At 65.1% G+C, this 24,581-nt stretch overlaps 1 protein-coding gene across 1 annotated transcript; it reads left to right on the forward strand.

Moving 5' to 3' along the window:
- Positions 1–24,581, forward strand: LOC142074288 (RNA-binding protein 10-like). The gene is given in 14 exon segments (XM_075134862.1): positions 1–25; positions 1,212–1,239; positions 1,891–2,047; positions 2,128–2,313; positions 3,741–3,810; positions 7,192–7,265; positions 13,405–13,491; positions 15,063–15,123; positions 18,095–18,250; positions 20,211–20,371; positions 22,434–22,531; positions 23,788–23,887; positions 24,260–24,287; positions 24,290–24,581. Coding segments are annotated over 13 exon segments (1,410 nt in total). The 5' UTR covers positions 1–25; positions 1,212–1,222; the 3' UTR covers positions 24,505–24,581.

Here is a 24,581-nt window from a genome sequence, read left to right on the forward strand (position 1 = left end):
GGCGGCGGCGGAGCGGCGCGGGCAGGTCGGGGCCTACCGGGTAGGGGTGGGGCCTACAGGGGAGGGGAGGGGCTTACCGGGGCGGGGCGGGGCTTACCGAGGAGGGGAGCGGTTTACCGGGACCCCCAGCGCGGGCGGGGATTGGATAGAAGGGGGTGAGGGGGCGGGGCCCGGCGCTGGAGCCTGCTGGAGGGGGCGGGGCTTGGCGGGCATGACTGGGTGGGGCGGGGCTTTGCATGCTAATGAGTGGGCGGGGCCTGGCGGGGGTCTTCTTTCCTGCCTTGCCCACCTCTGGGGCAGGTCCCAGTGGCCCCCAGTTCATTCCAGTTCTCTCCCAATGCCTCCCCAGTTAACCCCCAGCGCCTCCCAGTATTCCCCAGCGCCTCCCAGTATTCCCCAGTGCCTCCCAGTACAGCCTCACGTCATTCCAGTCCCTTCCAGTTGCCTCCCAGTGCCTCCCAGTACCCCACCAGTTCATCCCAGTCCATCGCAGTGCCCCCTCAGGTCATCCCAGTGCCCCCCAGTGCCTCCCAGTTGCCCCCCAACACCGCCCAGTACCCCCCATAGGTCATCCCACACCCCCCCAGTTCATCCCAGTCCTTCCTATTCCTGTCCGGTGGCTCCCCCCGGGTCATTCCAGTCATTCCAGTCATTCCCAGTGCCTCCCAGTACCCCTCCAGTTCATCACAGTCTCTCCCTAGTCTGTTCCAGTCCCCCCCAGTTCATCGCAGTCCCTTCCAGTGGCCCTCCAGATCATGTCAGTCCTTCCCAGTGCCCCCTATTACCCCCCCAGTTCATCCCAGCACCTTCCCAGGTACTCCCCAGTACCTCCCAGCGCCCCCCAGGTCATCCTAATCCCTCCCAGCACCCACCAGTTGTCTCCTATTCTCTCCCAATTACGTCTAGTGTGCTTTCAGTTCATTCCAGTCTCTCCCAGTGCAACCTAGTTACCGCCCCAGTGCTTCCCAGTACCGCCCCAGCTCAACCCAGTGCCCTTCAGTGCCTCCTATTATCTCTGCAGTTCATCCCAGTGCCTCCCATTACCCCACAGTTCATCCCAGTGCCCCCTGGATTACCCCAGTGCTTCCCTAGGTTGTCCCAATCCTTCCCAGTGCCCCCCTGTACCCCCCCAGTCGCTCCCAGTACCCCCCAGCTGCCCCTTACGCCTTCCCAGTCCCTCCCAGTCCCCCCAGTCACACTGTCCCCTGCAGGTGCCAGCACCATGGAGTACGAGCGCAGGTAAGGGGGACCCAGGAAGGGGAACCCCAAAACTGGGGACTGTGGGGGGGGGGCTTTTGGGGACCCCCCCCAAGGAGAGGAGGGGACATTTGTGGGGACCCTGGGGGGAGGAGGGGATTTTGGGGGACCCCCCAGGGGCAGGGGATATTTCGGGGACCCTGGTAGGGGGAGCCCACACATTTTGGGGACCCCCGAGGGGAGAGGAAACATTTGGGGACCCCCCGGGGGGACATTTGGGGACCCCCAAAGGCAGGAGGGGACTTTGGGGGACCCCTGAGTGGGGAGGGGACATTTGGGGACCCCATGGGGGGGGACATTTTGGGGACCCCCGGGGGGGGAGGGAGAGGACTTTGGGGGACCCCCAAGGCAGGAGGGGACTTTGGGGGACCCCCGAGTGGGGAGGGGACATTTGGGGACCCCATGGTGGGGGGGACATTTTGGGGACCCCCAAGGGAGGGAGGGGACTTTTGGGGACCCGCAAGGTGAGGGGAACATTTTGGGGTCCCCCAAAGCGGAGAGGGGACTTTGGGGCACCCTTGGGTGGGGAGGGGACATTTGGGGACCGCTAACGGGGGAGGGGACATTGGGAACCCCTGAGGGAGGGGGGGGGACATTTGGGGACCCCCCTGACCCCCCCCCCTTATCCCGCAGGGGGGGTCGTGGGGACCGAACAGGGCGCTACGGGGGGGCCCCCACCCCCCCGGAAGAAGGATCCCGGACCCAACGCGATCACGACTATCGTGACATGGACTATCGCGGTTACGGGGGGCCACCAGAGGGTCCTCCCGCTCCCGGGACCCCCCCTCAGGTGGGTGCTGAATAACCAAGATCCCCTTCCCTCACCCTTACCTCACATCTGACTCCGCCCTTTTCTGCCCCTCCCCCCAGGCACCCTACGAGGGCTCAGAGCCCCCCCGGAAACGAGACCCCGCCCCGGCGCCCCCTACGTTGCCATTCGGTGCCGATGGTGACTACCGGGACCAGGATTACCGGCCCGAAGCGGCCGAGGAGGAGCCGCGCGCCAGCACCATCGTTATGCTCCGCATGCTGCCCCAGGCCGCCACCGAGAACGACGTAAGCCACGCCCCCTTTCTAGGGGGGAGGGGGGACACGCCCTCTCGGCTAAGCCCCGCCTCTCCGGGGGGGGGGGGGAGGGGAGGGGGGCGGCGCTGGCCCTTTAAATCCCGCCACGGACGGCGGAATCGCCGTCAGGGTGGCCTGGGAAGGAGTAGCCACGCCCCCTTGTGTTGGCCACGCCCCCTTGTGTTGGCCACGCCCACTTGTGTTGGCCACGCCCACTCAGTTAAGCCCCGCCTTCCCGCCGCAGTGGCGTTCACGTGGTCTCTGGATCAACTTAGGGAGGATTGGCCACGCCCACTTGTATTGGCCACGCCCACTTGTGTTGGCCACGCCCACTTGTGTTGGCCACCCCCACTCAGTTAAGCCCCGCCTCCCCCCAGGAGTGGCGTTCACGCGGTCTCTAGATCAGCTTAGGGAGGATTGGCCCCGCCCCATGGGTTGGCCACGCCCACTTGTATTAGCCACGCCCACTTGTGTTGGCCACGCCCACTCAGTTAAGCCCCGCCTCCCCCCAGTAGTGGCAGTCACTCAGTTTCTAGATCAGTTGAGGGAGGATTGGCCACGCCCCCATGGGTTGGCCATGCCCCCCATGGGTTGGCCACGCCCCCTGCCCTGGCCACACCCCCTTGTTTTGGCCACGCCCCCTCTGCGAAGTCCCGCCTCTTGGGGGGCCCTGGCCCTTTAAATCCTTTGCGCAGCTTCTAGCCGGGTGCCCCGAGGAGACGTAGCCACGCCCACTAGGGCTGACCACGCCCCTTGCCTTGGCCACTCCCACTTGGGGCATCGGCTCTGTGAACCTGCCACGCCCCTTTTTGTATTTGGTGTGTAACACACTGACTTAATGAAGGCTGGCCACGCCCCCTTGCTCTGGCCACGCCTCCCTTAGCTGGCCACACCCCCTTGGGGGGGCCTCCACTTTAAAGCTCCCCCATTAGGGCGATGTGGGGAGGGCTTGGCCACGCCCCCTTGCCTTGGCCACGCCTCCCTTAGCTGGCCACACCCCCTTGGGGGGCGGCTCCACTTTAAAGCTCCCCCATTAGGGCGATGTGGGGAGGGCTTGGCCATGTCCCCTTGCCTTGGCCACGCCCCTTTGCCTTGGCTACGCCCCCTTGCTTTGGCCACACCCCTTTGGCATAGCCACACCCTCTCAGTCGCTCGCTCTTTTCTTCCCTGAGGCACCTCAGCTCATTTCTCATGTGGCCACACCCCCTCTGCTCGACCACGCCCCCTTCCCCTCAGGCCACGCCCCTTCCCCTCGGGCCACACCCCCTTCCCCTCGGGCCACGCCCCCTTCCCCTCAGGCCACGCCCCCTCGCGGGTACCCTCACCTCAGGCGCGGGGTCTCTCGCTCCCCCGGGTGCCCCCCGGGTGCCCCCCGGGTGCCGGGGTCCCCCTGAAACCGGGTGTCCCGTCCCCCCCAGATCCGGGCGCAGCTGCAGGCGCAGGGGGTGCAGCCCCGCGAGGTGCGGCTGATGCGCAACAAGTCCTCAGGTGAGCCCCCCCCCCACCCATGGGACCCCTCGTTGGGGGGGAGGGACGGGCACCCAGACCCCTGGGTGCCCTCTAGGGTGGGGGTGGGGGGCACCCGGGTGCCTGGGTCGCTTTTTAGGGGCACCTGGGTCTCTTGGGAGGGGGGTTGGGGGCCCTTCTCATGCCGAGGGGCACCCAGGGGTGCTGGTCCCATCGCCAGGGGCACCTGAGGGTGCTGGTTCTGTCCCCAGGGAGCACCCAGGGGTGCTGCGCCAAACTTAGGGGGTGCCCAGGGGTGCTGGTCCCGTCCCCAGGAGCCCCCCAGGGGTGCTGGTCCTGTCCCCAGGGGCACCCAGGGGTGCTGGTCCCGTCCCCAGGAGCCCCCCAGGGGTGCTGGTCCTGTCCCCAGGGGCACCCAGGGGTGCTGGTCCCGTCCCCAGGAGCCCCCCAGGGGTGCTGGTCCTGTCCCCAGGGGCACCCAGGGGTGCTGCACCAGACTTAGGGGGCAGCCAGGGGTGCTGGTCCCATCCCTAGGAGCCCCCAGGGGTGCTGGTTTTGTTTTCAGGGAGCACCCAGGGGTGCTGTGCTGGACTTAGGGAGCACCCACGGGTACCACTCCCCACCCCAGGGGCACCCAGGGGTGCCGATCCCATCCTTAGGGGCCCACAGGGATGCTTGTGCCAGACTTGGGGGGCACCCAGGGGTGCCTGCTCTTCCCCAGGAGCACCCAGGGGTGCTGTGCCAGTCTTGGGGGGCACCCAGGGGTGCCCATCATCTCCCCAGGGGCACCCAGGGGTGCCAGTCTTGTCCCTAGGGAGCACCCAGGGGTGCTGCGCCGGACTTAGGGGGCACCCAGGGGTGCCCGTCCCATCTCTAGGAGCACCCAGGGGTGCTGGTCCTGTTCCCCGGGGGCACCCAGGGGTGCCAGTCCCCTCTCCAGGAGCACCCAGGGGTGCTGACCTGTCCCCAGGGGCACCCAGGGGTGCCGGTCCTAGCTCTAGGAGCACCCAGGGGTGCTGGTCCTGTTTCCCGGGGGCACCCAGGGGTGCCTGTCCCCTACCCAGGAGCACCCAGGGGTGCTGGTCCCAGCTCTAGGGGCACCCAGGGGTGCTGGTCCTGTTTCCTGGAGGCACCCAGGGGTGCCTATCCCCTCCCCAGGAGCACCCGGGGGTGCTGCGCCATACCCAGGGGCACCCAGGGGTGCCAGACCCACGTCAGGCAGCACCCAGGGGTGTTCGTCCTGTCCCCAGGAGCACCCAGGGGTGCTGCTCCCACACCTTGGAGGCACCCAGGGGTGCCTGGCACAGACCCAAGGGGCACCCAGGGGTGCCAGACCCGTAGCTGGGGGCACCCGGGGGTGCCCACCCCCTGCCTAGGAGCACCCAGGGGTGCTGACCCATAGCCAAGGAGCACCCAGGGGTGCCAGTCCTTGTCCCCGGGGGCACCCAGGGGTGCCCATCTCCTGCCCAAGGGGCACCCAGGGGTGCCAGTCCCGTCTTCAGGGGCACCCAGGGGTGCCGATCCCATTGCCTGGGAGCACCCAGGGGTGCCTGTCTTCTGCCCAAGGGGCACCCAGGGGTGCCAGACTCAGGTCAGGAAGCACCCAGGGGTGTTCGTCCCATTTCCAGGAGCACCCAGGGGTGCTGTGCCCTACCCAGGGGACACCCAGGGGTGCCCGTACCTTATTTAGGGGGTCCCAGAAGGACCTACAGGAGCTCACAGCCCGCTTAAGGAGTCTCAGAAGGATTCCAGGAGCACCCATGGGTGCTCGTACCCAACCCAGGACGTTCTAGGGATGCTTATAGCCAACCTAGAGAGGCCCTAGGAGCACCTATGGGTGCCTATACTCAACGCAGGGAATTCCAAGGGTGCCCCTCTCCAGCGCAGAGAAGTGCTAAGAACACCCATGGGTGCCCATCCCCACTCCAGGGGACCCCTGGGGGGTCCCAGGGGCACCTATGGGTACCCATAGCGCCCTTAAGGGGTCCCAGGGGTGCCCGTATCCAAGACATAGGGTCCCAGGACGCCCATGGGTGCCTATTCCCACCCCAGGGGGGTCCCAGGAACCCCCGAGAGTGTCCATACCGCACCCAGAGGGTCCCATGGGTGCCCATACCCACCCCAAAAAGTCCCAGGGGGTCTCTGGGGGCACCCATATCCTATTTGGGAGGGCCCAGCAGCACCCATGGGTGCCTGCACCCTACCCAGGGGGTCCCAGGGAGTACCCATACCGTATTTGGGAGGTCGCAGCAGCACCCATGGGTGCCTGTACCCTACCCAGAGGGTCACTGGGGACACCCATACCCTATTTGGGAGGTCCCAGCAGCACCCATGGGTGCGTGTACCCTACCCAGGAGATCCCAGGGGGCACCCATACCCTATTTGGGAGGTCTTAGCAGCACCCATGGGTGCCTGTACCCTACCCAGGGGGTCACTGGGGACACCCATACCCTATTTGGGAGGTCCCAGCAGCACCCATGGGTGCCTGTACCCTACCCAGGGGGTCCCAGGGGGGACCCATAGCCTACTTGGGAGGTCCCAGCAGCACCCATGGGTGCCTGTACCTTACTCAGGGGGTCCTAGGAGTACCTATGTCTTATTCGAGAGGTCCTAGCAGCACCCATGGGTGCCTGTACCCTACCCAGGGAGTCTCAGGGGGCACCCATACCTTATCTGGCAGGTCCCAGCAGCACCCATGGGTGCCTTTACCCTTCCTAGAGGGTTCCAGGCGTATTTATACCTCATTCAGGAGGTCCCAGCAGCACCCATGGGTGCCTGCACCCTAACTAGGGGGTCCCAGGAGCATCTCTGGGTGCTCCTCCCCGCCCCAGGAAGCTCCCAGCAGCACCCATGGGTGCCTGCACCCTAACTAGGGGGTCCCAGGAGCATCTCTGGGTGCTCCTCCCCGCCCCAGGAAGCTCCCAGCAGCACCCATGGGTGCCTGCACCCTAACTAGGGGGTCCCAGGAGCATCTCTGGGTGCTCCTCCCCGCCCCAGGAAGCTCCCAGCAGCACCCATGGGTGCCTGCACCCTAACTAGGGGGTCCCAGGAGCATCTCTGGGTGCTCCTCCCCACCCCAGGAAGCTCCCAGCAGCACCCATGGGTGCCTGCACCCTAACTAGGGGGTCCCAGGAGCATCTCTGGGTGCTCCTCCCCACCCCAGGAAGCTCCCAGCAGCACCCATGGGTGCCTGCACCCTAACTAGGGGGTCCCAGGAGCATCTCTGGGTGCTCCTCCCCACCCCAGGAAGCTCCCAGCAGCACCCATGGGTGCCAATACCCAACCCAAAGAATCCCAAGGAACACCCATACCCTATCTGGGGGTGGAGGGGGGGGGGGGCCGGGGGCACCCATGGGTGCTCTCCCTGACCTCCCCCACCCAACCCCCACCGGCTCCTTCCAGGTCAGAGCCGCGGCTTCGCCTTCGTGGAGTTTAACCACGTCCAGGACGCGGCGCGGTGGATGGACGCCAACCAGGTGGCTTTTGGGTGCTGGGGTGGGGGGGCCACGAGCCCGGACCCCTGCGTCCCCTCCCGGACCCCCCGGGGTGGGTGCTGGGTGCCCCTCGAACCGCTGGGTCACTTCTCCCAGACACCCCTGTGGTGGGTGCTGGGTGTCCCCGGACACCTGGGTCCCCTCCCGGACCCCCCGGGGTGGGTGCTGGGTGTCCCCGGACCCCTGGGTCCCCTCCTGGACCCCCCGTGGTGGGTGCTGGGTGTCCCCAGACCCCTGGGTCCCCTCCTGGACCCCCCGTGGTGGGTGCTGGGTCCCTTCCCGGACCCCTGGGTCCCCTCTCGGACCCCCTGTGCTGGGTGTCCCCAGACCCCTGGGTCCCCTCCCGGACCCCCCGTGGTGGGTGCTGGGTGTCCCCAGACCCCTGGGTCCCCTCCCGGACCCCCCGTGGTGGGTGCTGGGTGCCCCTCGAACCGCTGGGTCCCCTCTCCCAGACCCCCCTGTGGTGGGTGCTGGGTGTCCCCGGACACCTGGGTCCCCTCCCGGACCCCCCGTGGTGGGTGCTGGGTCCCTTCCCGGACCCCTGGGTCCCCTCCCGGACCCCCCGTGGTGGGTGCTGGGTGTCCCCAGACCCCTGGGTCCCCTCCTGGACCCCCCGTGGTGGGTGCTGGGTGTCCCCAGACCCCTGGGTCCCCTCCTGGGCCCCCCGTGGTGGGTGCTGGGTCCCTTCCCGGACCCCTGGGTCCCCTCTCGGACCCCCTGTGCTGGGTGTCCCCGGACACCTGGGTCCCCTCCCGGACCCCCCGTGGTGGGTGCGGGGTCCCTTCCCGGACCCCTGGGTCCCCTCCTAGACCCCCCGTGGTGGGTGCTGGGTGTCCCCCGACCCCTGGATCCCCTCTCGGACCCCCTGTGCTGGGTGCCCCCAGACCCCTGGGTCCCCTCCCGGACCCCCCGTGGTGGGTGCTGGGTGTTCCCCGACCCCTGGGTTCCCCCCCAGACCCCCCGTGGTGGGTGCTGGGTCCCCTCCCGGACCTCTGGGTCCCCGTGAGACCCTCGTGTGAGCCCTCGTGAGACCCTCGTGCAAGGCGCTCGTGCAAGGCCCTTGTGCGGTCTCATCTGAGGTCCTTGTCTGACCCTCGTGCGAGACCCTCGTGCGAGAGCTTGTGCACTCTTACGTGAGACGCTTGTGCAACCCTCGTGCGAGTCCTCGTGCGAGACCCTCATGCGAGACCCTCGTGCGAGTGCTTGTGCACTCTTATGTGAGGCTTGTGCCACCGTCGTGCGAGCCCTCGTGCGAGCCCTCGTGCAAGGCCCTTGTGCGCTCTCATGCGAGGTCCTTGTCTGACCCTCGTGCGAGCCCCTCGTGCGAGAGCTTGTGCACTCTTACGTGAGACGCTTGTGCAACCCTCCTGCGAGCCCTCGTGCAAGACCCTCGTGCGAGAGCTTGTGCACTCTTATGTGAGACTTGTGCAACCCTCGTGCGAGTCCTCGTGTAAGATCCTTGTGCGAGACCCTCGTGCGAGTGCTTGTGCACTCTTACGTGAGGCTTGTGCAAGCCTCGTGCGAGCCCTCGTGCGAGACCCTCGTGTGAGACCCTCGTGCGAGAGCTTGTGCACTCTTACGTGAGACTTGTGCAACCCTTGTGCGAGCCCTCGTGTGAGACCCTCGTGTGAGACCCTCGTGCGAGAGCTTGTGCACTCTTACGTGAGACTTGTGCAACCCTCGTGCGAGCCCTCGTGCGAGACCCTCGTGCGAGACCCTCGTGCGAGACCCTCGTGCGAGAGCTTGTGCACTCTTACGTGAGACTTGTGCAACCCTTGTGCGAGCCCTCGTGTGAGACCCTCGTGCGAGACCCTCGTGGGACACCCTTGTGTGAGCTCTCGTGCACTCTCGTGTGAGACCCTCGTGCGAGACCCTCGTGTGAGAGGTTGTGCAGTCTTATGTGAGGCTTGTGCAACCCTCGTGCGAGCCCTCGTGCGAGTCCTCGTGCAAGGCCCTCGTGCCAGTGCTTGTGCACTCTTATGTGAGGCTTGTGCCACCGTCGTGCGAGCCCTCGTGCAAGATCCTCGTGCGAGACCCTCGTGTGAGACCCTCGTGCGAGACCCTCGTGCGAGTGCTTGTGCAGTCTTATTTGAGACTCTTGTGCAACCCTCGTGCGAGTCCTCGTGCGAGACCCTCGTGCGAGCCCCTCGTGCGAGTGCTTGTGCATTCTTATGTGAGGCTTGTGCCACCGTCGTGCGAGCCCTCGTGCAAGCCCTCGTGCAAGGCGCTCGTGCACTCTCATGCGGGACCCTCGTGCGAGACCCTCGTGCGAGCGCTTGTGCACTCTTACGTGAGACTTGTGCAACCCTCGTGCGAGCCCTCATGCGAGACCCTCGTGCGAGACCCTCGTGCGAGACCCTCGTGCGAGTGGTTGTGCACTCTTATGTGAGGCTTGTGCCACCATCGTGCGAGCCCTCGTGCGAGCCCTCGTGCAAGGCCCTTGTGCACTCATGTGAGATCCTTGTCTGACCCTCGTGCGAGACCCTCGTGGGAGAGCCTTGTGTGAGCCCTCATGCACTCTCATGCGGGACCCTCGTGCGAGCCCCTCGTGCGAGCGCTTGTGCACTCTTATGTGAGACTCTTGTGCCACTGTCGTGCGAGCCCTCGTGCGAGATCCTCGTGCGAGACCCTCGTGCGAGAGCTTGTGCACTCTTACGTGAGGCGCTTGTGCAACCCTCGTGCGAGACCCTCGTGCGAGACCCTCGTGCGAGACCCTCGTGCGAGTGCTTGTGCACTCTTATGTGAGACTCTTGTGCCACCCTCGTGCGAGCCCTCGTGCAAGGCCCTTGTGCACTCATGTGAGATCCTTGTCTGACCCTCGTGCGAGACCCTCGTGTGAGATCCTCGTGCAAGGCCCTCGTGCAAGGCCCTCGTGCACTGTCATGTGAGATCCTTGTCTGACCCTCGTGCGAGACCCTCGTGCGAGCCCTCGTGCGAGTGCTTGTGCACTCTTATGTGAGGCTTGTGCCACCGTCGTGCGAGCCCTCGTGCGAGCCCTCGTGCAAGGCCCTTGTGCACTCATGTGAGATCCTTGTCTGACCCTCGTGCGAGACCCTCGTGGGAGACCCTTGTGTGAGCCCTCGTGCACTCTCATGCGGGACCCTCGTGCGAGACCCTCGTGCGAGAGCTTGTGCACGCTTATGTGAGACTCTTGTGCCACCCTCGTGCGAGACCCTCGTGCAAGGCCCTCGTGCAAGGCCCTCGTGCGAGCGCTTGTGCACTCTTATGTGAGACTCTTGTGCCACTGTCGTGCGAGCCCTCGTGCGAGATCCTCGTGCGAGACCCTCGTGCGAGAGCTTGTACACTCTTACGTGAGGCGCTTGTGCAACCCTCGTGCGAGTCCTCGTGCGAGACCCTCGTGCGAGACCTTTGTGCACTCTCATGGGAGGTCTTTGTCTGACCCTCGTGCGAGACCCTCGTGCGAGCCCTCGTGCAAGCTGTTGTGCCTTTTATCTGAGCCCCTGCGCGCTGTTGTATGAGACCCTTGTGCGCCCTCGTGCGAGACCCTCGTGCGAGCTCTTCTGCACGCTCGTGCGAGCGCTGCGAGACTCTCGAGCGCCCTCGTGCCCGACCCTCGTGTAACGCTTGTGCAAGCCCTCGCGCGCCCTCGCACAAGCGCCACACGAGACCTGGTGCGAGGGCCGTGCGAGGGCGGGTGCGAGCCCTGGTGTGAGCCCTCGTGCCCTCTCGTGCGAGCCCTCGTGCCCCCTGGTGTGAACCCTGGGTCGAGCCCTTGTGCGAGGCCTCGTGCCCTCTGGCGCGAGCCCTCGTGCGAGCCCTCGTCCCCCTGGTGCAAGCCCTCGTGCGAGCCCTCGTGCGAGCCCTCGTCCCCCTAGTGCCCCCTTGTGCGAGCTCTCGTGCGAGCCCTTGTGCCCCCCTCGTGCGAGCCCTGGTGCCCCCTCGTGCGAGCCCTGGTGTGAGCCCTGGTGCCCCCTCGTGCGAGCCCTGGTGTGAGCCCTGGTGCCCCCTCGTGCGAACCCTGGTGCGAGCCCTGGTGTCCCCCCTGTGCGAGCCCTGGTGCCCCCTCGTGCGAGCCCTCGTGCGAGCCCTGGTGCCCCCTCGTGCGAGCCCTCGTGCGAGTCTTTGTGTTCTCTCGTGCGAGCTATGGTGTGAGCTGTCGTGCCTCCTCGTGCGAGCCCTCGTGCGAGCCCTCGTGCGAGCCTTTGTGAGCCCTCGTGCGAGCCCTGGTGCCCTTCATGCGAGCCCTGGTTCAAGTCCTGGTGCACTCTTGTGCGAGCCCCGTGCGAGGGCGGGCGCGAGCCCTAGCGTGAGCCTTGGTATGAGCCCTCGTGCCCCCTCGTGCGAGCCCTGGTGCCCCCCTCGTGCGAGCCCTCGTGCGAGCCCTCATACGAGCCCTCGTGCGAGCCCTGTTGCCCCCTTGTGCGAGCCCTCGTGCGAGCCCTGGTGCCCCCTCGTGCAAGCCCTGGTGCGAGCCCTGGTGCCCCCTCCTGCGAGCCCTCATGCGAGCCCTGGTGGCCTCTCGTGTGAGCCCTCGTGCGAGCCCTGGTGCCCCCTCGTGCGAGCCCTCGTGCGAGCCCTCGTGCCCCCTCGTGCGAGCCCTGGTGCGAGCCCTAGTGCCCCTTCGTGCGAGCCCTCGTGCGAGCCCTCGTGCGAGCCCTGGTGCCCCCTCGTGCGAGCCCTCGTGCGAGCCTTGAAGCCCCGTCGTGCGCGCCCTGGTGCGAGCCCTGGTTCCCCCTCGTGCGAGCCCTCGTGCGAGCCCTCGTGCGAGCCCTGGTGCCCCCTCGTGTGAGCCCTCGTGCGAGCCCTCGTGCCCCCTTGTGCGAGCCCTCGTGCGAGCCCTTGTGCGAGCCCTGGTGCCCCCTTGTGCGAGCCCTCGTGCAAGCCTTGGTGCCCCCTCGTGCGAGCCTTGTGTGAGCCCTGGTGCCCCCTCGTGCGAGCCCTCGTGCGAGGCCTTGTGCGAGCCCTGGTGCCCCCGGTCTGAACCTTCAATCAAGCTCTCGTGCGAGGCCGCGTGCCCCCTGGTGCAAGCCCTGGTGCAAACGTTCGTGCGAGCCCTGGTGCCCCCTCGTGCGAGCCCTCGTGCGAGTCTTTGTGTTCTCTCGTGCGAGCTGTGGTGTGAGGTGTCGTGCCTCCTCGTGCGAGCCCTCGTGCGAGCCCTCGTGCGAGCCTTTGTGAGCCCTCGTGCGAGCCCTGGTGCCCTTCATGCGAGCCCTGGTTCAAGTCCTGGTGCACTCTTGTGCGAGCCCCGTGCGAGGGCGGGCGCGAGCCCTAGCGTGAGCCTTGGTATGAGCCCTCGTGCCCCCTCGTGCGAGCCCTGGTGCCCCCCTCGTGCGAGCCCTCATACGAGCCCTCGTGCGAGCCCTGGTGCCCCCTCGTGCGAGCCCTCGTGTGAGCCCTCGTGTGAGCCCTCGTGCGAGCCCTGGTGCCCCCTCGTGCGAGCCCTGGTGCGAGCCCTGGTGCCCCCTCGTGCGAGCCCTGGTGCCCCCTCGTGCGAGCCCTCGTGCGAGCCCTCGTGCAAGCCCTGGTGCCCCCTCGTGCGAGCCCTCGTGCGAGCCCTGGTGTGAACCCTGGTATTAGCCCTGGTGCCCGCTCGTGCGCGCCCTTGTGCGAGCCCTGGTGCCCCCTCGTGCGAGCCCTGGTGCCCTCTCGTGTGAGCCCTGGTGCGAGCCCTTGTGCCCCCTCGTGCAAGCCCTCGTGCGCGCCCTGGTGCCCCCTCGTGCGCGCCCTGGTGCGCGCCCTGGTGCCCCCTCGTGCGAGCCCTGGTGCCCCCTCGTGCGAGCCCTGGTGCGAGCCCTGGTGCGAGCCCTGGTGCCCCCTCGTTCGGGCCCTCGTGCGAGCCCTCGTGCCCCCTCATGCGAGCCCTCGTGCGAGCCCTCGTGCGAGCCCTGGTACCCCCTCGTTCGAGCCCTCGTGCGAGCCCTCGTGCCCCCTCATGCGAGCCCTCGTGCGAGCCCTGGTGCCCCCTCGTGCGAGCCCTCATGCGAGCCCTCGTGCCCCCTCGTGCGAGCCCTGGTGCGAGCCGTGGTGCCCCCTCGTGCGAGCCCTCGTACGAGCCCTGGTGCCCCCTTGTGCGAGCCCTCGTGCGAGCCCTCGTGCGAGCCCTGGTGCCCCCTCGTGCGAGCCCTCGTGCGAGCGTGCCCCCCCCGTTTCCCCCCCGCAGCAGGGGCTGAGCTTGCTGGGCCAGCGCGTCTCCCTCCACTACAGCGACCCCAAGCCCAAGATCAACGAGGATTGGCTCTGCGCCAAGGTGGGGGGGGCGCGGGGGGGTCCTGGGGGGTCTTTGGGGGGGCTAAGGGGATCTAGGGGGGGTCCTGGGGGCATCCTGGGGGGTCTTTGGGGGGGTCCTGGGGGGTCTTTGGGGGGCTAGGGGGATCTAGGGGGGGTCCTGGGGTATCCTGGGGGGTCTTTGGGGGGCTAGGGGGATCTAGGGGGGGTCTTGGGGGCATCCTGGGGGGTCTTTGGGGGGGTCCTAGGCGGTCTTCGGGGGTCTAGGGGGATCTAGGGGGGGTCCTGGGGGTGTCTTTGGGGGGTCCTGGGGGGTCTTTGGGGGGCTAGGGGGATCTAGGGGGGGTCCTGGGGGGTCCTTGGGGGGTCCTGGGGGGTCTTTGGGGGGCTAGGGGGATCTAGGAGGGGTCCTGGGGGCATCCTGGGGGGTCTTTGGGGGGGTCCTGGGGGGTCTTTGGGGGGTCCTGGGGGGTCTTTGGGGGGCTAGGGGGATCTAGGGGGGGTCCTGGGGGTGTCTTTGGGGGGTCCTGGGGGGTCTTTGGGGGGCTAGGGGGATCTAGGGGGGGTCCTGGGGGGTCTAGGGGGGGTCCTGGGGGGTCTTTGGGGGGCTAGGGGGATCTAGGGGGGGTCCTGGGGGGTCTTTGGGGGGCTAGGGGGATCTAGGGGGGGTCCTGGGGGCATCCTGGGGGGTCTTTGGGGGGGTCCTGGGGGGTCTTTGGGGGGGCTAGGGGGATCTAGGGGGGATCCTGGGGGGTCTTTGGGGGGTCCTGGGGGGTCTTTGGGGGTCTAAGGGAATCAAGGGGGGGTCCTGGGGGGTCCTTGGGGGGTCCTGGGGGGTCTTTGGGGGTCTAGGGGGGAACTATAGTGGGTCCTGGGGGGTCCTGGGGGGTCTTTGGGGGGCTAGGGGGATCTAGGGGGGGTCCTGGGGGGTCTTTGGGGGGTCCTGGGGGGTCTTTGGGGGTCTAGGGGGATCTAGGGGGGGTCCTGGGGGTCTTTGGGGGTCTAGGGGGGAACTTTGGGGGGTCCTGGGGGGTCTTTGGGGGTCTGGGGGGTTCCAGGGGGGTCCTTGAGGGTCTTTGGGGGTGTAGGGGGATCTATGAGGGGTCCCAGGGGGTCTTTGGGGGGAGCTATGGTGGGGTTTTGGGGGTCTAGGGGGATCTGTGGGGGGTCCTGGGGGTTCTAGGGGGGTCCTAGGGAGTCTTTGGGGGTCTTTGGGAATCTAGGGGGATATGGGGGGGTCCTGGGAGGTCTTTGGGGGGGTCCTGGGGGGTCTTTGGGGGTCTAGGGGGATCTATGGGGGGTCCTGGGGGGTCTTTGGGGGGGTCCTGGGGGGTCTAGGGGGATCTATGGGGGGTCTAGAGAGGAACGTGGGGGTTCTTGGGGGGGTTTCGGGGGTCCTGGGGAGGTGGGGGGGAGGTTTGGGGGGTTCGGGGGGGGATCCTGGTGGGGAGTTGGGAAGTCCTGGGAGGGGGCTTATTCTGGGGGTCCGGGGAGGATTTGGGGGTGCGCTGGGGGGGGATTTGGGGGTTGGGCACGAGGGGGCGCAGTGGGGGATTTTGGGGTGCGATGGGGGGGTTTTGGGGTGTCCGGCAGTGCGGGGTGCAGAACTTCAAGCGGCGAGAGAAATGCTTCAAGTGCGGCGTCCCCAAAGCCGGTGAGTCACCCCAAAAACCCCCTGATTTCACCCCAAAACTTTGGGTGCCCCCCCCAGAACTCCAAAACTCCATTGGAGTTCCTTAAGCCGCCCCCAAAACTCCTTGGTTTTACCCCAAAAGTATCGGGGTCTCCCCAAGCACCCAAGAGAACCCCAAAACTCTTCGTTCTCTGCTCAAAACTACCCCGGGGGTCCCCAAAACTGCCCTGGGGGACCCCAAAGCCCCCCAAAGATGTTGATGGGAGGAGAGAAGGAATTGGGGGGGGGGGGGATTGAGTTAATTTGGGGGTTCAGTTAATGAATTTGGGGGTCAGGGCTGGAAATTTGGGGGGCGGTGGGTGATTGGGGGGTTTAACAACCCCGTTTTGGGGTTCGACCACCAAATTTGGGGGTTGAAGCATCAAATTTTAGGGTTCGTCCACAAGATTTGGGGTTCAAGGACCAAACTTCGGGTTTGGTCACCAAATTTTGAGGTTGAATTAGCGAATTTGGGGGTTCGGAAACCAAATTTGGGGTTCAATCGCCCAAATTTTGGGGTTCAATTGCCCAAACTGTGGGGTTCAATCGCCCAAATTGTGGGGTTCAACCCCCAAATTTGGGGGTTCGGCCACCGAACTCGGAGCTCACCAACCCAATTTTGGGATTCAATTTCCAAATTTGGGGTTTGGGGCCCCCCCCAGTTTTGACGTTCAACCACCCAATTTTGGGGTTCAGCCCCCCAACGTTGGAGTTCAACCAGCAGATTTTGCAGATCAGCCCCTAATTTTTGGGGTTCGACCACCTAAATTTGGGGTCCAGCCGTCAAAATTTGTGGTTCGAACAAGAAATTTTGGGGTTTGGCTGTGAAAGTTGGGGTTCAGCCCCCCAATTTTGGGCTTGAGCCAGCAAATTTTGGTGGTCGACCACTGGATGTTGAAGTTCAACCACCAAATTTGGGGTTCAGCCACCCGTTTTGGGGGTTTGGCCACCAAATTTGGGGGTTTAACTACCAAATTTGTGTTTCAGCAACCCAATTTTGGGGTTCAACCCCCTAATTTTGGGGTTGACCACCAAATTTTGTGGCTCGACTACCAAATTCTGGAGTTTGACCCCCAAATTTGGGGTTTCGATCGCCGAGTTTTAGGATTCAGGCGCCTCATCTTGGAGTTCAACCGCCAAACTTGGGGTTCAACCACCAAATTTTGGGGTTCAACCACCACGCTTAGGTTTCAACCACCCAATTTTGGGGTTCGGCCACCTAAATTTGGGGTCCAGCCGTCAAAATTTGTGGTTCGAACAAGAAATTTTGGGGTTTGGCTGTGAAAGTTGGGGTTCAGGCCCCCAATTTTGGGCTTGAGCCAGCAAATGTTGGTGGTCGACCACCGGATGTTGAAGTTCAACCACCAAACTTGGGGTTCAGCCACCCGTTTTGGGGGTTTGGCCACCAAATTTGGGGGTTTAACTACCAAATTTGTGTTTCAGCAACCCAATTTTGGGGTTCAACCACCAAATTTTGGGGTTGACCACCGAATTTTGTGGCTCGACTACCAAATTCTGGAGTTCGACCCCCAAATTTGGGGTTTCAATCACCGAGTTTTAGGATTCAGGCGCCTCATCTTGGGGTTCAACCGCCAAACTTGGGGTTCAACCACCAAATTTGGGGTTCAACCAGCAGATGCTGGGGTTCAACAACCAAATTTCGGGCTTCGGCTGCCTAATTTTGGGGTTCGGCCACCCAATTCTTGGGTTTTGCCACTAAATTTGGGGGTTCAACCACCCACTCTTGAAGTCCAACAACCCAATGTTGGGGTTCAACCACTAAACTTGGGGTGCAACTGTCAAATTTGGGGTTTAATCGCCGATCTCGGGGTTCAATCACCAGATTTTGGGGTTAAGACACCAGATTTTGGGGTTCAACCACCCAATTTTGGGGTTCAACCACCCGATTTTGGGGCTCGGCCGCCAAATTTGGGGGTTCAACCACCTGATTTTGGGGTTCAACCACCCAACGTTGAGGTTCAACCACCAAACTTGGGTTTCGACCACACAATTTTGGGGTTCAACCACCCGATTTTGGGGTTCAACCACCCAATGTTGAGGTTCAACCACCAAACTTGGGTTTCGACCACTCAATTTGGGGGTTCAACCACCCAATTTTGGGGTTCAACCACTCAATCTTGGGGGTTCAGCTGCCAAACTTGGGTTTTAACTACTGAATTTGGGGCTTCAGCCACTCAATTTTGGGGTTCAACCACCCAATGTTGAGGTTCAACCACCAAACTTGGGTTTCAACCACCAAATTTGGGGGTTCAACCACCCGATTTTGGGGTTCAACCACCCAATTTTGGGGTTCAACCACTCAATCTTGGGGGTTCAGCTGCCAAACTTGGGTTTTAACTACCAAATTTGGGGGTTCGGCCACTCAATTTTGGGGTTCAACCACCCGATTTTGGGGTTCGACCGCCAAATTTGGGGGTTCAACCACCTGATTTTGGGGTTCAACCACCCAATGTTGAGGTTCAACCACCAAACTTGGGTTTCAACCACCCAATTTTGGGGTTCAACCACTCAATCTTGGGGGTTCAGCTGCCAAACTTGGGTTTTAACTACCAAATTTGGGGGTTCAGCCACTCAACTTTGGGGTTCAACCACCTACTTTTGGGGTTCAACCACCAAACTTGGGTTTCAACCACCCAATTTTGGGGTTCAGCCCCCCAATTTTGACGTTCAACCACCCGATCTTGGGGTTCCGCTGCCAAACTGCTTCAACCGCCAGGTTTTGAGGGGTGTCCCCCAAATTTGGGGGTTGAACCCCCCCATTTGGGGGTTCAGCCAGGAAATTTGGGGATTCCACCACCAAACTTGGGGTTCAACCCCCCCCCCAAACTCGGGGTTCAACCACCAGATTTGTCCCACCCGATTTGGGGTGTCGACCACCCCATTTTGGGGTTCACCCGCTGATCCTGGGGGGGCTGTGTATTTTGGGGTGCAGAGGCGGAGCAGCGGGGTCCTGGGGGGCCACGACCGGAGCTGGTACCGGGTGGGGGGGGGCTGCTGCCCCTCCCCCAACCCTATGGCCCCACCCTGGGGGGGGCCCCCGGGGGGACCCAAGGTGGGACCGAGCCCGGAGCTGATAACGCCAATGACAGTGAGTTTTGGGGGGGGGGCTGGGAGATTTTGGGGGGTCCTGGGGGGGTTATGGGGTCCTGGGGGGGCTGAAAGGGGGATTTTGGGGGGTCCTGGGGGGGTTAGAGGGGTCTCAGAGGGGGAAAGGGGGGGTTTGGGGGGGGTGTGAGGGGTAAAAGGGGGTTCCTGGGGGGTCTTGGGGTGGTTTTGGGGGTCCTGAGGGGGCCTAAAAGGGGATTTTGGGGGGTCCTGGGGGGGTTATGGGGGTCCTGGGGGGGCTGAAAGGGGGATTTTGGGGGGTTCTGGGGGGGTTCTGGGGGTCCTGGGGAGGGCTAAGGGGGGTCCTGGGGGGTTTAGGGGGGTCCTGGGGGGGGTTAGAGGAGTCTTGGGGTTATTTAGGGGGGCCTGGAGGGACTTGGGGGGGTCTTGGGGTGTCCTGGGGGGCTTAGGGGGGTCCTGGGGTGGTTTCGGGGGTTCCTGGGGTGGTTTAGGGGGGCCTGGAGGGACTTGGGGGGGTCTTGGGGGAGTCCTGGGGTGGTTTAGGGGGTCCTGGGGTGGTTTCGGGGGTTCCTGGGGTGGTTTAGGGGGGCCTGGAGGGACTTGGGGGGGTCTTGGGGGGTCCTGGGGGGTTTTGGGGGCTCCTGGTGGGTTTCGGGGGGTCCTGGGGTGGTTTCGGGGGGTCCTGGGGGGTTTTGGGGGTCATGGGGTGATTTAGGGGGCTCCTGGGGTGGTTTAGGGGGGCCTGGAGGGACTCGGGGGGGGTCTTGGGGGGTCCTGGGGTGTTTAGGGGGGTTCTGGGGTGGTTTTGGGGCGTCTGGGGTGGTTTAGGGGGGCCTGGAGGGACTCGGGGGGGGTCTTGGGGGGTCCTGGGGGGCTTAGGGGGGTCCTGGGGTGGTTTTGGGGGGTCTGGGGTGGTTTAGGGGGGCCTGGAGGGACTCGGGGGGGTCTTGGGGGGGGCTCTGGGGGGGTTTGGGGCGTCCTGGGGTGGTTTTGGGGGGTCCTGGAGTGGTTTCGGGGGGTCCTGGGGTGGTTTAGGGGGGTCTGGAGGGACTCGGGGGTCTTGGGGGGTCCTGGGGGGTTTTGGGGGCTCCTGGTGGGTTTCGGGGGGTCCTGGGGTGGTTTCGGGGGGTCCTGGGGGGATTTGGGGGTCATGGGGTGATTTAGGGGGCTCCTGGGGTGGTTTAGGGGGGTCTGGAGGGACTCAGGAGGGTCTTGGGGGGTCCTGGGGTGTTTAGGGGGGTCCTGGGGTGGTTTTGGGGCGTCTGGGGTGGTTTAGGGGGGCCTGGATGGACTCGGGGGGGTCTTGGGGGGTCCTGGGGGGCTTAGGGGGGTCCTGGGGTGGTTTCGGGGAGTCTGGGGTGGTTTCGGGGGGTCCTGGGGTGATTTATGGGGGCCTGGAGGGACTCGGGGGGGTCTTGGGGGGGCTCTGGGGGGCTTAGGGGGGTCCTGGGGTGGTTTCGGGGGTTCCTGGGGTGATTTAGGGGGGCCTGGAGGGACTCGGGGGGGTCTTGGGGGGGTCCTGGGGTGGTTTAGGGGGCTCTGGGGGGGTTTGGGGGGTCCTGGAGTGGTTTCGGGGGGTCCTGGGGTGGTTTAGGGGGGTCTGGAGGGACTCAGGGGGGTCTTGGGGGGTCCTGGGGGGTTTTGGGGGCTCCTGGGGGGCTTAGGGGGGTCCTGGGGTGGTTTAGGGGGGTCTGGGGTGGTTTCGGGGGGTCCTGGGGTGGTTTAGGGGGGTCGGGAGGGACTCAGGGGGGTCTTGGGGGGTCCTGGGGTGGTTTTGGGGGCTCCTGGTGGGTTTCGGGGGGGTCCTGGGCTGGTTTCGGGGACTCCTGGGATGCTTTAGGGGCCTCCTGGGTTGGTTTAAGGGGGTCTGAAGGGGCTAATAGAGGTCTTGGGGGGGGGTCCTGGATGAATTTCAGGGTTTGGGTGGGGGGGGGGGGTCCCCCCAAATCCCTAACTGCCCCCCCAAATCCCCCCCCCCCCAGCCATCATCCTGCGGAACCTGCACCCCCAGAGCAGCCTGGACTCCATCCTGGCCGCCCTCGCCCCCTTCGCCGCCCTCTCGGCCGCCAACGTCCGCGTCATCAAGGACCGGCAAACCCAGCTCAACCGCGGCTTCGCCTTCGTCCAGTTGGCCACCATCGTGGTGGGGGGGGCTTTTCTATAGGGGACGGGCTGGGGGGGGGGTTCTATAGGGGGCTGGGGATAGCTTGGGGGGGTTCTATAGGGGGGTTGGGGTGCTTGAGGGTCTTCTATGGGGTGCCCTGGATGGCTGGGTCGTATCTAAGAGGGGTTCTTGGACACCTGGAGCCCTTCTATAGGGTGCCTGGGTGTGTTCTATAGGGTGGTTGGGGTGCCTGGGTGTTTTCTATAGGGGGCCGGGGATAGCTGGGGGGCTTCTATAGGGGGGTTGGGGTGCTTGGGGGTCTTCTATGGGGTGCCCTGGATGGCTGGGTCGCATCTAAGAGGGGTTTTTGGACACCTGGAGCCCTTCTATAGGGTGGCTGGGTGTGTTTTATAGGGTGGTTGGGGTGCCTGGGTGTTTTCTATAGGGGGCCGGGGATAGCTGGGAGGCTTCTATAGGGGGGTTGGGGTGCTTGGGGGTTTTCTATGGGGTGCCCTGGATGGCTGGGTCGCATCTAAGGGGGGTTTTTGGACACCTGGGGGGCTTCTATAGGGTGGCTGGGTGTGTTCTATAGGGTGGTTGGGGTGCCTGGGTGTTTTCTATAGGGGGCCGGGGATAGCTGGGGGGGTTCTATAGGGGGGTTGGGGTGCTTGAGGGTCTTCTATGGGGTGCCCTGGATGGCTGGGTCGTATCTAAGAGGGGTTTTTGGACACCTGGGGGGCTTCTATAGGGTGGCTGGGTGTGTTCTATAGGGTGGCTGGGGTGCCTGGGTGTCTTCTATAGGGGGCCGGGGATAGCTGGGGGTCTTCTATAGGGGGGTTGGGGTGTTTGAGTCCCTTCTATGGGGTGGCTTGAATGGCTGGGTCGCATCTAAGAGGGGTTTTTGGACACCTGGAGCCCTTCTATAGGGTGGCTGGGTGTGTTCTATAGGGTGGTTGGCGTTTCTGGGTGTGTTTTATAGGGTGGTTGAGGTGCCTGGGTGTTTTCTATAGGGGGCCAGGGACAGCTGGGGGTCTTCTATAGGGGGGTTGGTGTGCTTGGGGGTCTTCTATGGGGTGCCTTGAATGCCTGGGTCGCATCTAAGAGGGGTTCTTGGACACCTGGAGCCCTTCTATAGGGTGCCTGGGTGTGTTCTATAGGGTGGTTGAGGTGACTGGGTGTTTTCTATAGGGGGCCGGGGATAGCTGGGGGGCTTCTATAGGGGGGTTGGGGTGCTTGGGGGTCTTCTATGGGGTGCTTTGAATGCCGGGGTCGCATCTAAGAGGGGTTTTTGGACACCTGGAGCCCTTCTATAGGGTGGCTGAGTGTGTTCTATAGGGTGGCTGGAGTGCCTGGGTGTCTTCTATAGGGTGACTCGGGTGTCTGGCGCCCTTCTATAGGGTGGCTTGGATGCTTGAGTCCCTTCTATAGGATGCTTTGAATGCCTGGGTCGCATCTAAGAGGGGTTCTTGGACACCTGGGGGGCTTCTATAGGGTGGCTGGGGTGCCTGGGTGTGTTCTATAGGGTGGCTGGGGTGCGTGGATGTTTTCTATAGGGGATCAGGGACAGCTGGGGGTCTTCTATAGGGTGGCTTGGATGCTTGAGTCCCTTCTATAGGATGCCTTGAATGCTTGGGTCGCATCTAAGAGGGTTCTTGGACACCTGGAGCCCTTCTATAGGGTGGCTGGGGTGCCTGGGTGTCTTCTATAGGGGACCAGGGACAGCTGGGGTTCTTCTATAGGGGGGGTTGGGGTGCTTGGGGGTCTTCTATAGGATGCCTTGAATGCTTGGGTCGCATCTAAGAGGGGTTCTTGGACACCTGGGGTGCTTCTATAGGGTGGCTGGGGTGCCTGGGTGTCTTCTATAGGGTGGTTGGGGTGCCTGGGTGCCTTCTATAGGGTGTCCTGGGAGACCAGGGTCCATTCTATAGGGTGCCCTGGATGCCTGGGTCCCTTTTATAGGTGCCCTGGATGCCTGGGTCCCTTCTATGGGGTGTCCTGGGACGGCAGGGTCCCTTGTGGGGGGGGTCCCCAGATACCTGGGACCCTTTTTTTGGGGAGGGGGGTGCCTGGGTGCCCCCCGACACCCGGCTGCCCCCCCCAGGAGGCCTCCCAGCTGCTGCAGATGCTGCAGGCCCTGCACCCCCCCCTCCACATCGACGGCAAAAGCATCAACGTGGAGTTCGCCAAGGGCTCCAAGCGGTGAGGCCCCGCCCCCAGGCCCCGCCCCCAGCCACAGGCCCCGCCCCCGAGCCACAGGCCCCGCCCCCTGCCCCGAGGTCCCAACCCCCAGCAAGCCTCAATGCATGGAACCCCTCTAGGGGTGGCCTCAAGCCACGCCCCCCAGCCCCAAGCCCCGCCCTGGCCATAAGCCCCGCCCACAAACCTTATGCCACACCCACAAGCCCTAGGCCCCGCCCCCTGCCCCGAGGTCCCAACCCCAGCAAGCCTCAACGCGTGGAACCCCTCTAGGGGCGGCCTCAAGCCACGCCCCCCAGCCCCAAGCCACGCCCTGGCCATAAGCCCCGCCCACAAACCTTGTGCCACACCCACAAGCCCTAGGCCCCGCCCCCTGCCCCGAGGTCCCAACCCCCAGCAAGCCTCAATGCATGGAACCCCTCTAGGGGCGGCCTCAAGCCACGCCCCCCAGCCCCAAGCCACGCCCTGGCCATAAGCCCCGCCCACAAACCTTATGCCACACCCACAAGCCCTAGGCCCCGCCCCTGCCCTGAGGTCCCAACCCCCAGCAAGCCTCAATGCGTGGAACCCCTCTAGGGGCGGCCTCAAGCCACGCCCCCCAGCCCCAAGCCACGCCCCCAGCCCCAAGCCACGCCCTGGCCATAAGCCCCACCCACAAACCTCACACCACGCCCATAAGCCCTAGGCCCCGCCCCCTGCCCCGAGGTCCCACCCCCGCAGCAAACCTCAGCCCATGGAACATCTTTAGGGGTAATTTCAGGCCCCGCCCCTGGCCTTAAGCCCCGCCCACAACCCCAAGCCCCGCCCACAAACACCTAAACCCGCCCACAGACACTAAGCCCCGCCCCTGGCCAGCCCCATGTAAGGCCCCTGGGTTGCCACAAGCCCCGCCCCCTGAGTCCCTTAAGCCCTGCCCCTCAGTCACAAGCCCCGCCCTGGGTCACAAGCCCCACCCATAAGGCCTAAGCCCCGCCCCATGTCTAGGCCCCACCCCCAGAGATCAAGTGACACGCCTTGGAGTCCTCAGCTGTGCCCTGGGCCCCAATCCCCGCCCCCGCAGCTCTTAAGCCCCGCCCCCAAGCCCCACCCACGGCACATAAGCCCCACCCACCCAGTCCCACCCCAGGCTTCAGGCTCCGCCCACTGCCTGTAAGCCCCGCCCCCAGAACCAAAGCCCTGACCCTCTCAGCCCCCCCAACCTGGTGGCACCCTGGCCCCGCCCCCCGCGGCGAGGCCCCGCCCCTAACCCCACCCCCCAGGGAGGTGCAGGGGGCGGGGCCAGGGGAGGGCCCGCCCCGCGCCAGCGCCGCCTCCGTCGCCTCCACCGCCATCGCCGCCGCCCAATGGGCGCTCTCCCAGGTGGGTGGGGCCGCAGGGGGCGGGGCTTGGGTGGGGCGGGGCTTAGAGTGAGGGGCGGGGGTTCAGGAAGGGCTGGTGCAGGGGGGCTTGGGTGGGAGGGGCTAATGAGGGGTGGGGAGGGGCTTCGGGCTGGGTGGGTGGGGGCTTCAGAATCTGGGGCGGGGCTTGGAAGGGAGGGGTGTGTCCCCGAGGGTGGGCGGGGCTTCGTGGATGGGGCGGGGTTTCTTGGGCTTGGTGAGTGGTTTTGTGAGGGGGCGGGGTTTGGCAGCGGGTGGGCGGGGCTTGCAGCCCAGGGGCGGTGCCTGGGCGGGGTGGGCGGGGCTCCCTAGAGAAGGGGGTGTGTCCTGATGTGTGGCCCCGCCCCTCCCGCAGGCCGCCCCGGGTGGAGAGACCACATGGGCGGGGGGGAGGAGCCTCCCGGTGACTTCACCAGCTTCTACCAATCGGAGGAGACCTTCGCCAGCCCCGCCCCTGCTCTCTACGGCTCTGCCTACCTCAAGGGCGCCGCGGCCCCGCCCCCCGGCCCCGCCCTCTCTGGCCCCGCCCCTGCCAAGGCTGATGGCCCCGCCCCGGGTGAGTGCCCCTCCCTCCCCAAGGGACCCGGGGAGACCCTATAGAGGGGACCCAGGGGTCTGGGGCCCCTATAGAAGGGACTCAGGCCTCCGGGCCCCCTATAGAAAGCACGTAGGCATCC

This window comes from Calonectris borealis, chromosome 34 (assembly GCF_964195595.1).
Source record: "Calonectris borealis chromosome 34, bCalBor7.hap1.2, whole genome shotgun sequence".
Classification (NCBI taxonomy): domain Eukaryota; kingdom Metazoa; phylum Chordata; class Aves; order Procellariiformes; family Procellariidae; genus Calonectris; species Calonectris borealis.